A 16,195-nucleotide genomic window follows, 5' to 3' on the forward strand; every position below is an offset into this window, starting at 1 on the left:
ATTTGTAAGCATTATTCTAGGATGTGGTGTTCCCCTCTCCTGAGACCAAGTTGCTTTTGAAACATATTCTCCCTAATATGTTCAAAGCAGGTGCCAACTTGAACCCACAGTCCGTAAGTTCAGTCACAGGGCGTCATGATCAATGACTGTCCCCTCATCTGGCCAGATGCTAGTTTCACCTGACAAGCCGTGCTGTATTATTGGCGTTCACTGCCTTGTTAGAAGACAGACTTCTGCCCAGCTGGCATCGTTAGATTCCCACTGAGCAGTGGATTTGTGTACAGCCGTCCACAGGATCAACACTGTCACAATTTTTATTTGGTCTAATAAAGAAGGCATTTGCTATTAAAACACAACGTCTGGAATGATGCTGTGATACCAGAATCTTTCGGAATTAATGTTTCATTAATTTCCTCATATATTTTGTAAAAATCATTAAAATAAAAATGGGAGGGAACAATAACAGAGAAAAAGGGACAATTCTGACATTAACCCCTGAGCAGCTCGCACACTTCATCTGTCCCTTGTGCAATGGCGTCTAACATCGCATTCAGCACAGAACAGTACACAAATACAAATGGACATCCCACAAAGCCATTTAACATTGTTCAGCACAGCAGACCTACTCAAACAAATACATTTCTATGTCAAGATAACAAGAAAACATGCTCCATGTTCCTGTGCTTGAAGAATTTAAATTCCACAGAGTAACCAGGACAATTGACAGTCTTGCCAATCAATCATTACAAAATATATTGATGTGTTAATGTATTTATTTATGTAACACACATATAGACATGTGGCACACCTGACAGGTCTTATTTATCGTCAATTACAACTTAATGAGAGCAGCCATGGATGAACTAATCAAGTGAAGTATAATCTAGTTTGTGTCCGGATACTTTAACAGTAGGGGTTAAAACAAAAATGCAAACTAAGAATCCAAAAAGCTTGTGGAGTCTGACCAGGATGCTGTGTGTCAACAATCGTACCCATTGTCTGTTTGATACAGCAATTATAGCAGTGCCTTAAGCCTGATCTTTCCACTTTCAAAACCCCTATAAGCAGTGCTGATATCAGAAACAGTTTCAGTTGTGTGCCAGTAGATTCGGCTCGTTAAGCTTGCTGCAGTACTGTAAAATGTACAATGGGCAGCTTGTTAATTAACTTGTGTTTTCACTCTGTTTGTTCCCAAGCACAGGGATATCTGTCACAGAGACGTTTTGGTTCAGCTTTCCCTGCTTGAGCAACATAAGATGCACAGATCTTTTTGGTTTTGTTTCGAATTGATCTAATATAGCTAAAGGATTAACTTCTTTCTTTACTTCTTTCTGTGTGACTTACCCTTACTACACAAGGGTGAACAATGACACATTTCCTGCCCTCACGTTGGTCTGACATTTTCTCTTTATGGTTTTCAATTTGCTGTGTGTTCCCAGAGAGATACCAGCACAAATGGTGCAGCCCGAGAAGAAATGTGAATGTATTACAGTTACATAATACCACTGGCATGCTATTACACTTTATAAAACACCCCTTGGATCTCAACCATACCTTGGGAAATTTCAGCCCCTGCTATACTTCGCCTTAGCTAATTTTATGTAATGGAATGATAACAGCTTTTGAAATATGTATGAAAAAAACTAAAAGTAGAACAATCTTCATTTCTGACAATGTTACAACAACACAACCTCTGGGTCTAGCTCTCGGATTTCAAAGGGAGAGGTTTCCGTTTTCCACAGAGACATTTTTCATTTCTCCTCCAAAGGAAGTCACTTTTTAACTTTCTCTCCTTTCTATGTAACCGTTTCATCTACTCGTCTCATCCGAGCCTCTCTACGCTGATTTAATTATCTGTATCCATCCAGAGGAATTTTGTACAAGGGTTTGGGAAAACATCGGACATCATTTATTTGACATGGACAGGAGAGGCGGGCGGCTAATGGGGGCACACTGGGAAGAGCCGATGACAAAAAACCCATCACGTTGCCAATTATTCTCCCAGACAGACGTCTCTGTCATTAGGAGAAACAACAGAAAACACGACTCATGCCTAGTATCCCAAAAAACAGTAATGAAAAACTGTTTTGTTCACTTCCATTAGCACCCAATCCCCACCACCCTCCCCATCACTTGAATAGTTTCCAAAATAAAGATTATGGCCCGCCTACTCTACCCCCCAAAACATGTAGCTGAGGAGTCCTGCCCTAGATCTCCTCACCACTGCAAGGTTTTACTATAGGCGAGAAACAGCATCCTGATTATCTTGCCTGCATTTCGTCTCACATACCGATTCGGGCGCACCTGTGAAGTTCAAACATGTCTTAATCTGTCCATAATCTTCTCTCTCTCTCTTGTTAGTCTATTTTATCATTAATGACAATTCGAGACTCTTGTGACATTTTTTTTCATTTGAACAAAGTTGTTTTTTCTTTAGTCGTAACTTCTTATCATATCTGGTTCTCAAAGATATCTGCCATTGTCTTTGATGTGGTGGGATTAGATAAGGGATTCACATTTTAAATTGAGTGCTGCTTACAAAATTATTAGTGTCGGATTTTGAAAAAAGCAGACTTGTCTTATACTTGTCTTTTTGTTTTTTCTGCTGTCACTGAAGTTGGTATCACTATCTTTATTTTCAGCTTGTTTCCCGTAGTGTTATTCTGAATGATTCCTTCTCTCACTCTTTATGAAGTATAATTACAGATTCGTGACTATTTAATTTTGTGGCGCTATGGGGACACTTTTTCTACCATCTTTCAAGCAGGTGATTATATGTTTTCAGAACTTGTTTCAGTTAATTCATGTTCTGATACTTGGCCACCCATTCACCACTAACTGTATGCCCTTTGGGAATAAATACACAAATATATTATCAACACTCTTTTTTTCAATACTCCAACATTCCATCCCAGTGAGCTTCTCCTACAATCCCCTCCTACAAAACTCCTACACCTCTCGTTCAAATATCCCACGGATAAATACAAAGAAGAAGAGCAGAAAAAGAAAATCTAGTTTCTCTCTCCTTTCTCCCCGTGAATCAATAAGTCTGTGATTAGCAGGCAATGAGAGCTGGGACCTGCCCCGGCGCCCGGAGCTAAAGCGATCTAATGAAAAGGTCGGGGAGGCTAGTCAATTGGCGTGGTGTGACCAATCTTCTAAAGCCGGTGTGAAATCTGGTCGCTGAGTTCCAAAGCGAGAGCTGATGATTTCTGAGCATCGAAGCGTGGCGGTGTCTTTCAGGGAGAGCGTGGGTTTTACACGGCCTGCCTGGACACTTTGCTTTCCATTTGCTACTGGACTGCAGAGTGGGTAGGGGGCGGGATTGGAAACTATCCTCCCCACCGTAGCCCACCAAAGCGTCACCGGCAGAAAGATCAATCTGGCCAACGATCCCAGTCTCTAATGAGTTAAGCTTCAAATGGAGAGCAGCCACTGCAATGATGGCTTCATATCATTAGGGGAAATCAATATCAAAAACAATCCCTGCACCAAACTGCCTGTTTCTATGTGAGACCCCCATCCATCACTCTGACAAGGGCCAGAGACAATAACTGTGATGATGAGGATGAAGAGATATGGTTCTACTGCCGCTGCCCTACATAACTAAATAATTGACTCACAAACCACAATTAATTCATGTCCCTCAGCAGCTCCAGTTGAAATCTTGATGAATGTGACCAAAAAACAAAAATGGCCGAGAGAATGTGGAAGAGAATGGGTCATAGTATTGTCAGATTAGCTGAAAAACACATTCTTATAATGAGCAGAGATTCTCTCAGACGGTGAGCCCGACCAAATCAAATTATTTATTCATCTGCCAGTGGCAAAGAAAATACACAGCTTCAGATGACTGGAATTGGAAAAAAGAATCATCCAGAAGAGTAAAGCTACCAAGTATAAGAATAATATATCTGTATTGTTTACAGCAGATTTCGTTGCTGCACAGTACCTGCAACTGAGGCAAAACAAGACAGAAACTTATAATATTGTCCCTTTTATTACAACCATGATGTGGAGTTTCTTTTGTATCCAAAGCTTTTGTACCCCCCCCCCCCCGTGTCTAATACTGTGATTCCAACATCAAAATCTTTTTTTTATATACGATTTAAAGAGCCGATGTACATCAGCCAAGTGCACCCAATCTGCTCTTTAAACTCGCATTATTCATGACGAATCATTAGGAACCGAATGACTTAATGCCTGCGTCTCTCCCTGATTAGCGCCAGGAATTTTACCCTGCAATCAGTGACACGGCAATTCCTGCAGTGATTAATTTTTCACAACCGCCAGCTGAAGAGCCACTGGAGGCGGCCTTGAAGCACCGTGGCCAGGGCTAAACTCTGCCAGAGAGGGTGGGGGTACTCTTCTGAATCACAGTGGGCTCTTAACGTGTCTTTTGCAAAATCTAAAAATGATTAAAAACCTTTAACAAGGTACAAATCTGAAGAGAAAATGTAGATGACATTACAGAGAAGACCTGGATATTTTACTGGTGCACTGCAACTCAACAAGGGGTTTGAAAGTCTTACAGGTAACAAGATATCCCCTCTGTGTCATAGTTCTGATTGTCCTGCACAATGTCACATATGCAATATGCAAATTGGGGCTCTGGTATTAACTGTATTAATCACTTTATGCTAGAGCTAGATAATGTGCACATTTTGCTTTGTGTTGGCAATCGTGTTTGTGTAAATTATGATAATGACAGTATAATGATTAGATGGGGAAACAATAAACATTTTAAATGTTGTGTGAATGTGTAAGATGTCCTTTTGAACCGAGTGGTAAATCAAAGACTCATTCCTAGACAACATTATCTTAGCAATATTATATATACACACACAAACTCTCTCTCTCTCTCTCTCTCTCTCTCACACACACACACACACACACACACACAATTACCCTTTACCTTTAATGCACTGTTATTCCTTTCTATGACTGACATTTAGAATCACAGTATTTTAACAGAGAAAGCAATCCCACATTGCAGTAGACTGTGTGTTGAGCATTGTGCAGTCTCTGAGGAGAGGCCCGTTAAACAGAAAACATTCCTATAATCACCTTCATTATATATATACACTCACCTAAAGGATTATTAGGAACACCATACTAATACTGTGTTTGACCCCCTTTCGCCTTCAGAACTGCCTTAATTCTACGTGGCATTGATTCAACAAGGTGCTGAAAGCATTCTTTAGAAATGTTGGCCCATATTGATAGGATAGCATCTTGCAGCTGATGGAGATTTGTGGGATGCACATCCAGGGCACGAAGCTCCCGTTCCACCACATCCCAAAGATGCTCTATTGGGTTGAGATCTGGTGACTGTGGGGGCCAGTTTAGTACAGTGAACTCACTGTCATGTTCAAGAAACCAATTTGAAATGATTCGACCTTTGTGACATGGTGCATTATCCTGCTGGAAGTAGCCATCAGAGGATGGGTACATGGTGGTCATAAAGGGATGGACATGGTCAGAAACAATGCTCAGGTAGGCCGTGGCATTTAAACGATGCCCAGTTGGCACTAAGGGGCCTAAAGTGTGCCAAGAAAACATCCCCCACACCATTACACCACCACCACCAGCCTGCACAGTGGTAACAAGGCATGATGGATCCATGTTCTCATTCTGTTTACGCCAAATTCTGACTCTACCATCTGAATGTCTCAACAGAAATCGAGACTCATCAGACCAGGCAACATTTTTCCAGTCTTCAACTGTCCAATTTTGGTGAGCTTGTGCAAATTGTAGCCTCTTTTTCCTATTTGTAGTGGAGATGAGTGGTACCCGGTGGGGTCTTCTGCTGTTGTAGCCCATCCGCCTCAAGGTTGTACGTGTTGTGGCTTCACAAATGCTTTGCTGCATACCTCGGTTGTAACGAGTGGTTATTTCAGTCAAAGTTGCTCTTCTATCAGCTTGAATCAGTCGGCCCATTCTCCTCTGACCTCTAGCATCAACAAGGCATTTTCGCCCACAGGACTGCCGCATACTGGATGTTTTTCCCTTTTCACACCATTCTTTGTAAACCCTAGAAATGGTTGTGCGTGAAAATCCCAGTAACTGAGCAGATTGTGAAATACTCAGACCGGCCCGTCTGGCACCAACAACCATGCCACGCTCAAAATTGCTTAAATCACCTTTCTTTCCCATTCAGACATTCAGTTTGGAGTTCAGGAGATTGTCTTGACCAGGACCACACCCCTAAATGCATTGAAGCAACTGCCATGTGATTGGTTGGTTAGATAATTGCATTAATGAGAAATTGAACAGGTGTTCCTAATAATCCTTTAGGTGAGTGTATATATATACACACACACACACACACACACACACACACATACACACAGTACTGTGCAAAAGTTTTAGGCAGGTGTGAAAAAATGCTGTAAAGTAAGAATGCTTTCAAAAAGAGACGTTAAAAGATTATATTTATCAATTAACTAAATGCAAAGTGAGTGAACAGAAGAAAAATCTACATCAAATCAATATTTGGTGTGACCACCTTTTGCCTTCAAAACAGCATCAATTCTTCTAGGTACACTTGCACACAGTTTTTGAAGGAACTCAGCAGGTAGGTTGGCCCAAACATCTTGGAGAACTAACCACAGTTCTTCTGTGGATTTAGGCACCTCAGCTGCTTCTCTCTCTTCATATAATCCCAGACAGACTCGATGATGTTGAGATCAGGGCTCTGTGGGGGCCATACCATCACTTCCAGGACTCCTCGTTCTTCTTAACGCTGAAGATAGTTCTTAATGATTGTCGCTGTATATTTGGGATCGTTGTCATGCTGCAGAATAAATTTGGGGCCAATCAGATGCCTCCCTGATGGTATTGTATGATGGATAAGTATCTGCCTGTACTTCTCAACATTGAGGAGACCATTAATTCTGTCCAAATCTGTCCACCTCCACCATGCTTCACTGTTGCCTCCAGACACTCATTTGTGTACCGCTCTCCAGCCCTTCAGCGAACAAACTGCCTTCTGGTACAGACAGATATTCCAAATTTTGACTCATCAGTCCAGAGCACCTGCTGCCATTTTTCTGCACCCCAGTTCCTGTGTTTTCATGTATAGTTGAGTCGCTTGGCCTTGTTGAATCATTGGCGGTATGGCTTTTTGGCCACAAGTCTTCCATGAAGGCCACTTCTGACCAAACTTCTCCGGACAGTAGATGGGTGTACCAGGGTCCCACTGTTTTCTGCCAATTCTGAGCTGATGGGACTGCTGGACATCTTCAGATTGTGAAGGGAAATAAGCATGATGTGTCTTTCATCTGCTGCAGTAAGTTTCCTTTCCAACCACTGAGTCTACGGTCCTCAACGTTGCCCGTTTCTTTGTGCTCCTTCAAAAGAGCTTGGACAGCACATCTGGAAACCCCTGTCTGCCTTGAAATGTCTGCCTGGGAGAGACCTTTCTGATGCAGTATATCTACCTTGATTACCCTGTCTTGTTGCTGTGCTCAGTCTTGCCATGGTGTATGACTTTTGACAGTAAACTGTCTTCAGCAACCTCACCTTGTTAGCTGAGTTTGGCTGTTCCTCACCCAGTTTTATTCCTCCTACACAGCTGTTTCTGTTTCAGTTAATGATTGTGTTTCAACCTACATATTGAATTTATGATAATTAGCACCAGTTTGGTATAATTGTTTAATCAGACACCTGACTATATGCCTACAAAATCCCTGACTTTGTGCAAATGTACATAGAAGAATTGATGCTGTTTTGAAGGCAAAGGGCGGTCACACCAAATATGGATTTGATGTGTATTTTTCTTCTGTTCACTCACTTTGCATTTAGTTAATTGATAAATATAATCTATTAACATGTCTATTTTTGAAAGCATTCTTACTTTACAGCATTTTTTCACACCTGCCTAAAACTTTTGCACAGTACTCTATGTCTGCAAAGTAATGATGTCACAATAAGGAAAGGCTGCTTTTTCGTCCACCACTAGATGCTAAATATTTAAATGTTACCCATAAAGATCAAAGTATTAATAAAAAACTTGTGGGGCTGAAGTCTTGTAGAATGAGTTCAGGGGCCAAGGTTACCTCTGAGTGTAGCTGCAGGCCTTGAGTTAATAAGGGTTTTGGCCAGAAGCAGACTCTTTCATCTTTTATTTCGACTTTTGAAGAAGTGAAAATATAAAATATGTGCTATGGGCTGAAGACCTGGTCTCTGCTTTTCTGCTCGTAAACTAGACACTTATTTCGATAATTTGAAAAGTCTGGGCTTAGTCACCGTGCGGTATGGGAAATTGGTGACGGGAAAATATATTTTTATATTGCTTGCCATTTAAACATATACACTTGTGAATACTATCCTCTTTGGGAGTGGCTAAAACAAGATTATCATTAATAAAACAGCATGCTACTAATAAACAATACTATGTTCAGACTGTACAATGCACTAGTTAGAGCTCATCTGGATACTGTGTACAGTTCTGGGCTCCACACTTCAAGAAAGATATCGCTGCTCTAGAGGCAGTTCAGAGGAGAGCAACCAGACTTATTCCAGGTCTGAAGGGAATGTCCTACTGAGAGACTGAGGGAACTGAACCTTTTCACCCTGGAACAGAGGAGACTACGTGGGGACTTGATTCAAGTCTCCAAAATCATGAAAGGCGTCGACCACATCAAACCAGAGGAGCTTTTCCAGATCAGTAGGGACACACGCACCTGGGGACACAAATGGAAATTGGGCTTCAAGGCATTCAAGACAGAAAACAGGAGACACTTCTTCACACAGAGAGGCGTCACAATCTGGAACAAACTCCCCAGTAATGTGGTAGATGCTGAAAATTTGGGAACATTTAAAAATAGACTGGATAGGATCCTTGGATCACTTAGTTATTAATGGACACCAAACGAGCACGATGGGGCGAATGGCCTCCTCTCGTTTGTAAACTTTCTTATGTTCTTATGTTCTAATCACAGCCAGTGAACATTTGATCTGTCATTACATTTACTAGCTTGGCTTCAGTTAATAACAAAAAAATTCCTGTAATTATGATACATTGCTGCAGCCTCAGCACCCTAGAATTAATATCTGGTGTGTTATTACAGCAAGTCCAGATGTTGTTGATCAATGTACAATAATAAGGCATCCAAAGAAATTACTATAAATAACTGTGATGCCTTGTCACTTTCTCTCTGTTGCTTGTGTTTCTTGTTCATTATTTCACTGAAGAACTAAAGGAAAATCTGATCAAGATGTTGCAAATGAATGTAAGCAGCCCAGTGAGTAAAAAATATATCACGTATTTACAATGTACCAAACATATAGAAAACGACAGGATATGATTAAAATCCCCCAACAGATATTACATGCAATGCATTTGCTGAAGATTGAACAGTCTTGAAAGAACTGCTTATGAAACAACAGTCATTATAATATTATTTATTTCTTGGCAGACGCTGTTATCCAGGGCGACGTTACATTATGATCTGAATAAAAAGGTCTTGATCAAACCAGACGTATATTGGATTGGCTAGGCACTTACATTTATTTATGTTCAAAATGTGACACATTTGACAGCAGCTCTTCCCTTACTGGTAATGATAGGGTTTGGCATTTGTCGTGTTCATCTCTAACTGAACTCAAAGTTGCTTGTATTATTATTATTATTTCTTGGCACATTTATAATATTAAGGGCACTAAAAGGCTCAGTAAATGGTATATTAATCACATTTGTGAGAAGTGACACAGACCATGGGCCAGATTAAATCAAAACTTTGATCCATCCGCTAATAGAAAACTACAGAACTGTACTCAGTTGCGGCTTCATTTTCAGTAAGATGCCACTTTCTTCTAAACATAAATGTAACCGCTATGATGTACAGGTTTGTAGTTTGCTACAATGACTATGACTAACTCTGGGATTAAATGGAATAACATACCAAAACTCTTCCAAGTTGGGTTTGGCCTTTTTAAGCCACTGGGTAAACTATTCAATATGCAATATACATGTTTTTCATTTTTTCTATCTATCGTCTTCTCTATCCTAAACGTTTATAACAGAAAGAGGAACAATACAATATCTTCTCTGAACAAAACTTATTTCATCAATACAAAACAGACAGTATTAATGTACGGTAAGTTACAATCGATAGTTTCTCAACTCGTAAAAAAGCCCTTAATGGTTTTCAGTTTATAAGATCTCTCTCTCTCTCTCTCTCTCTTACTTTTTCCTGGGCCATGTTAAGCAGGTTAACATAGTGAAACATCCAACTATAACAGGACAACCCAGTGTTAAAGATATCTCTAACTTTTTAGTTTAGGAGAACATTTTGAAGCCCTAGTCAGCCACTTCAATTTTACTTCAAGTTTAATTCCGTTACGTGCCGATTATATATTCCAATGGTTAGCGTTATGAGCAGTGTTTGGAAATTAATGAAAGCTTTTGGTGCTTGTCCTGTGACATTTAGTAATAATCTTGGCAGTTCATCAATTGGAATTATCGTAATGGGAATGTAATGATAGCAATCAGTCAGTTATTCGGCAACACACCATGCATTATGATTAGCTTTTTTCTTTCTTCTTTCTCTAGGTATTATGCACACTGAGGGAAACTGCAGCCAAGTGAATGGCTTTCCTATGCTTTGAGGGTTTTCTAATTATTAGTTTTGAAGTCAGATCCATTTGACTGAGTGATGTGAAGGGTGAATGACACAATAAACCTCCAGGAGTATATTGCAACTCCAGAGCTCACTTTTAATGATGATTGCATTTCATTTGATAATTTTTTTTGCATTAAGGAATATAGATTGTGTGTATGGTATAACATATACACTGTTTACATAGTAAAATGTTCATATTCAGTTGACAGTAATGCATTATACCCCTCTGGATCACGTCTTCTGCTAAGAAAATAAGAAATAATACACCAAAGCTGTGTTGTATCCAAAGGTCTATAAAATCTGCAATCTTTTCCAGGCAGTTCATGCTAGTACGACACGTGAATCAGAGATAACACTGTTTCCGTGTGAGCAGACATGCGTTTGCTAATTGTGTGTATAATTGTCTGTCTGATCTCGGACTGTACGCTCCTCAGAGCCCATCGCGGGGAATACTGTCCATATGTTAAAGACGGCAAGACTGAGTGGAAAAGCCAACAAGGCATGTCAACAAACGGAGATGGGCGGAGCACTGTGAACTGTGAGGACAGACAGGATATCTGGCCTGAAAAAGCCACCCTCGAGGAGAGAGATGATTGCACACACGTGTCCAATGTGCTCAGAGGACTGTATTCACAAAGACTTCGGAGCACGACAGCTGCCTCCCTGTCAGTGAATTGAATTGAAGTACAGCCTGCATATCAAGAGTCATGGGAAAACACGTGTCCGTGTATCTGCTTGCTTCCCTCTGTTCGTCAACTGGGTTATACCCTCAGTCATGCAATACGTTGACCATTTCCCTGCTAGATAACTCTTTCACATACTGTAATGTTTTCCTGAGACTATGGTATCTCTGCTATCATATAATCCTCTGTTATTCTGGCTCCCATTAAAAAGAACCAGAGGACAATAGCAGCAGCTGGATCATTACACAGCTCCACAGAGGCTATCTCTGAAGTATTCGATTTGTCCTCATTAAGCTGGCAAAGAAAGTTCAGTTAATTGCATTAAATTAGTGAATTGTTACACAGTCCCACTACAAGGTATTTATTTATGTAATTATTTATTATCAAATAGACATTAGACCCTTGGAAATGCTGGCAGGTTATCGATAGTTTTCAGTAAGATTCCAGTTTGATTGTTCGGGTTGGTTCTACAGTTTCTACCAGCAGTGAGAAAATGTGTAAAATGTTTGTTTTCTTACATGCAATAAGATGTGTCAAGTTCCTATTTTAAGAGACGTTATAGAACTCAATACAAACTATTTAATTAGGCTACTACACGGAATGAAAGAAAGGCAGATGTTGCGTGTCTGAAAAATGCCAGAGCTTTAAGCATTTTGCCTGTCAGGATGGGACTCGATCAAGTCTCCCCTCCACAGCGCTGCAGGTGCTGTACTCTGACATGGAAAGCTTGCTCTGTGGTTCTGAATATAAAGCTCAAATGTATACCTTTCAAAGCAGTGGTATGATGTAATAATGACACGTTTACATGCTATAAGGATTGGGTAGCTTCACTGGAATATACAATTGAAACTACGATCAGAACAATAAATGTCAACCTAACTAAATAATTAAGTGTAGGAATGCGTTACACACACATACATATGTAACATAGTCAGAAACTGCATATTATTAAATTAACTGACAAACCTTATACTTGTGTTATTACATGGTAACTACTATGCTATCACAGAATATATAGATTTATATAGCAGCACCTACTGAAAACTATTAGCATTTAGTTTTTCATACCGCTTTCCAAAACCAAAATGGATAGATAAGTGTAAACTGACTATATAGTGTATTCACAGAAGATTCCTTGACGTTAAAACACTTTTTGTTTATTCTGTAATGAGACTTACGAGATGCATCCATAAGGGGTTCAGTGCTTTTAAGCTTGAACTTTTGACAAAACAAAAGAACAACATCACAAAGAGAATGGGAGTAGGAGACTAAAACCCCCTGCAGCCTTTATCAGACACTTTTGTGATGACAGACACTTGTTCTCTGCCACGTCTCCCAGCATGGTGTGGGTAAACATGTATGAACACTATGAAGAATAATACATGACTACAATTCCTATAGGTACACACTTATAAACATACACATTATTGTAAAAATATGTATACATTGTTTTAGTGAGAACGATCGGTGTAGAGTGGGTGTGGGATTGTAGCAGTAGAGCTGTCTGCCTTCTTTTCTAAACAGGGAGTCTTTACACTTCATAATGAGTGTCTGTTCTTGATTAAGACATGCAGATGAATGGTTAAACGTGGAACAACGAGCATGCCAGACATAATTCCTCACATTACTTTTCATTTAATTAATTCAGAAATAAATGTTCACTGGCTCGAGAATCAAGAAATGCCATTATATGGAATTAAGTATCACAGGTAATCATATCTGGAGACCTTGGCTCGTAAAAATTGAAATAGAGATAAACTGTAATTCTGATGGACATGGAAACTCTCAGATATAATCTAATTAAGAGCATTTAATCTCTCACAACACGCTTGACCTCACAGATACATTGGCTGACATTTTATTGTGCAACTGCCCTCATTCAATTATCTTAATGTCCACTGTGTGAATGTCTGTCAAAATCTATCTGTCAAAAAACTAATAAGCAAAAATCTAAGTTATCATGAAGTAAGGCAGCAGCATAGACAGCGATACAGTCCTAATTTCCAATTACAAGTCTGCTCTGTCAAGAGACATTTCTGCATAAGAACTGCTGAGACTTTTTCGCCATGCCTAGAGACAGGCTGATCTGAAACAATGCAATCTTAAATGAGGTGTGTCCAGTTTGAAACAGACAATACATCCATATGAAATACACTTATCTCTTAACTTTCTTTAAATCCTGTGAGGAATAACAATGAGTAGGTGAGCAGTACACTCAACCACATGTCATTCGTTTGCATTCGACATCAATTAGAGATACATTCTTCATACGTTCTTTCATTTATAATATTGTCTGCTGCAAATCAACATTATTATTATTATTATTATGTTGCCATCTCTCCATCTGGCCATATCTCTACTCTTATCTGAACCAAAGCTCACATAGAAGAGACCGGCTCTCACATGTACCTACAGGAGTGAAGTTCCTAAAGGTGCAGTTTTCCCCCTGGAACTTGCACTCCAGCAGCATGTCTTCGATCTGGTGTCCCAGCCGGTTGATCATCTCCGTGGTGTTGACCTGCTGGTCCGGCGGAGGGGCGTACTGGCTGAAATCCACCATGCTGAGCACCATCTTCTTGCGGTCATCCCTCAGCACCTGCAAGCTCTTCTCATTTACCGAGTGGTTCAAGTACAGGAGATCCAGCCAGTAGCCACTATGGTAGAGGTCCATCCTGGTCAGACTGGACATACGGAAGAGGTTCTGGTTGCAGAGGGTGACGGCCGGGAAGGACAGATTGTGGGCCCACACCATGTGGATCTTGGTCACCGCTGGGAAGGACAGCAGGTAGTGGAGACGATTCCAGGACCACGTGGACAGCAGGCCAACACAGGCAAAGAAAGCGAGGAGCCACAAGACCCGGCGGGGTTTGGAGCTGTCCCGGGCAAAGACATACTTCAGCCCGTGGAACTTGGTCTTCTTCACAAAGGACACGGTGATATCCTTGAGGGTTCGCTTGGGCTCATTTTGTGGGCTCTCTGTTGTTTGTTTCACCTCACTTGTGATGGATTCGGGAGTGATGGGGTCTGTAAATTCATGTGCTGTTGCCATTGCTCTTTTAAAGACCAAATGAGGAGCACAGACAAACATAACAAATCATGAGGTTTCTGGAAATCTCAGGCATAGTTTTGTCTCAGGAAAAGAAGGGATGTTCACTATTCGAATAGTACAAATCTAAAGCAGAAGAAAAAAAAGTTCCTTCTCATTAAGTCATGAACGCATCCCCAGCCTTTTCAATGTCTTCTTGCTGCCTAGTTACAAAAAGCATAATTTTCTTTGCAAAACCCTTTGGGAGAAAAAAAGTACCATGCAGATATTGTCTCTCTCATACTTTGCAAGACTTTGCCACCGATATCTTGCTGAGAAAAATTAGTTCACTGAAATTAAGCTTGAAAGAATAAAACCATGAAATAAAAATCAGTTTCACTACATTTGATGAGTGTGAATAATGAGCCAGGCAGTTTTGTATCCTTACCATATATGGCAGATCATTTCCCAAGGTTTCTAAACAGTCCTTCTGTGCTCATCCATTCAAAAAACACCCTCTTCTTCCCCTCAAAAGCTGTACTTGTCTTCGTCTGATTTCTTGCCTTGAATAAAACTGAAGGTAGTGATTCCCGCAGCTGCCTTTGTGCGAGTCGGCTGGAGAGCCTAACTCCTCCCCTCAGCTGGGAGATGTGTTTGTGTAAACTTGCAACAGGAGCAGAGACGGTTCCTTCCCCTCCACTCCAAGAGAGAACAATTACCAAACAGGGAGAGACAGGAGGACAGATGTTTTCAGAAATGAGGGACTTAAGCTGATGGCAGGAAATTTAATTAATGCCCGAGTCTCAGTGGAAAGCCTTGACTAGATTTGAGAGTGGGCTGCATGGTGCTGGAATCTCATCAGAAACCGTTGCCTGGCAAGCTTTCACATATCAGAGCCCTGGCAGAGGGAAAGGGGGAGATTTTCAAACAAACACAAAATCTAGCATGATCATGCACAGGGGACTGCTGTGCTATTAAAATGCATTCCCGTGTGCAGATCTGCGGTGAGGAATCAAGCGTTAGTCAGACACCACAGTCAGATACCATTATTAACTCAGACGGTATCATGGGCAGACACCATCTGAGTTAATCAATCAAACAATCTTATTAATCTGGAACAAAGTGTTCATCAATTTATGTAGTGTGTGCTGATTACACTGACACTTTAACGACCCCTAATGTATGAAACAATGATGTTTGCTCCATTGACTCAGCTTTCAAATGGATGGCATATTTTATGTAAAATCAATGACATTATTTAAATCATCACACACTATACTTAAAGGGATAGTTTTCAATGTTAAAGACACACACTGCCATAAAGTACACACACATTATACATTAATAACATTATGCAGTTGTTGTATTATAAAACACTAGGATACCTAACTGTCTTTCAAGTGCAAACTGAATAAAAGTCAAACTAACAATGCACAAGAGCAAACACTTCTTCAGACCAAATCCTCAATACAGACAAGCCAGCAGACAGTCCGAGAATTCGAGATATAAACTATTGAATTTCTGAACAGTGAACAGTTGAGTAAACATGCTTGTCTATCTCCTGCAATCACAGGGACTCATCCAGAGGTGTCAGAGCTCCAGCTGGGCCAATGATTGTACTGTGTATTAAACTGCAGGCATCTCAGGAGCAGAATACCAGGCCCATTCGATGCCACGAAAACCCATAGTCGGAGAGATTGAATGCTGGGGGCTTAGAAAGACTCTCATTTGAAAGAGGGTAGACAGGCCAGCTTTTAGTAATGGTCATTAGAAGGACTATTTCACTTTGCAGTGCCTGTGAGACTCCGCCACCGTAAAGCAGCGGGAAGAGAGTAGCTCCAGGCTCTCGATTGTCCATT

General features: G+C 40.6%; 1 protein-coding gene across 1 annotated transcript in view; it reads right to left on the minus strand.

Moving 5' to 3' along the window:
* Positions 1-14,882, minus strand: part of LOC136763431 (acid-sensing ion channel 1C-like) — a 50,448-nt gene extending 35,566 nt beyond the window's left edge. Inside the window, exon 1 of the mRNA XM_066717450.1 lies at positions 13,725-14,882. Coding sequence (XP_066573547.1) covers positions 13,725-14,399 — 675 coding nt within the window. The 5' untranslated portion in view covers positions 14,400-14,882. The remainder of the gene's footprint in view (positions 1-13,724) is intronic.
* Between the last annotated feature and the right edge of the window lie 1,313 nt (positions 14,883-16,195).

The sequence above is a fragment of the Amia ocellicauda genome, chromosome 2 (assembly GCF_036373705.1).
Source record: "Amia ocellicauda isolate fAmiCal2 chromosome 2, fAmiCal2.hap1, whole genome shotgun sequence".
NCBI classification, from domain to species: domain Eukaryota; kingdom Metazoa; phylum Chordata; class Actinopteri; order Amiiformes; family Amiidae; genus Amia; species Amia ocellicauda.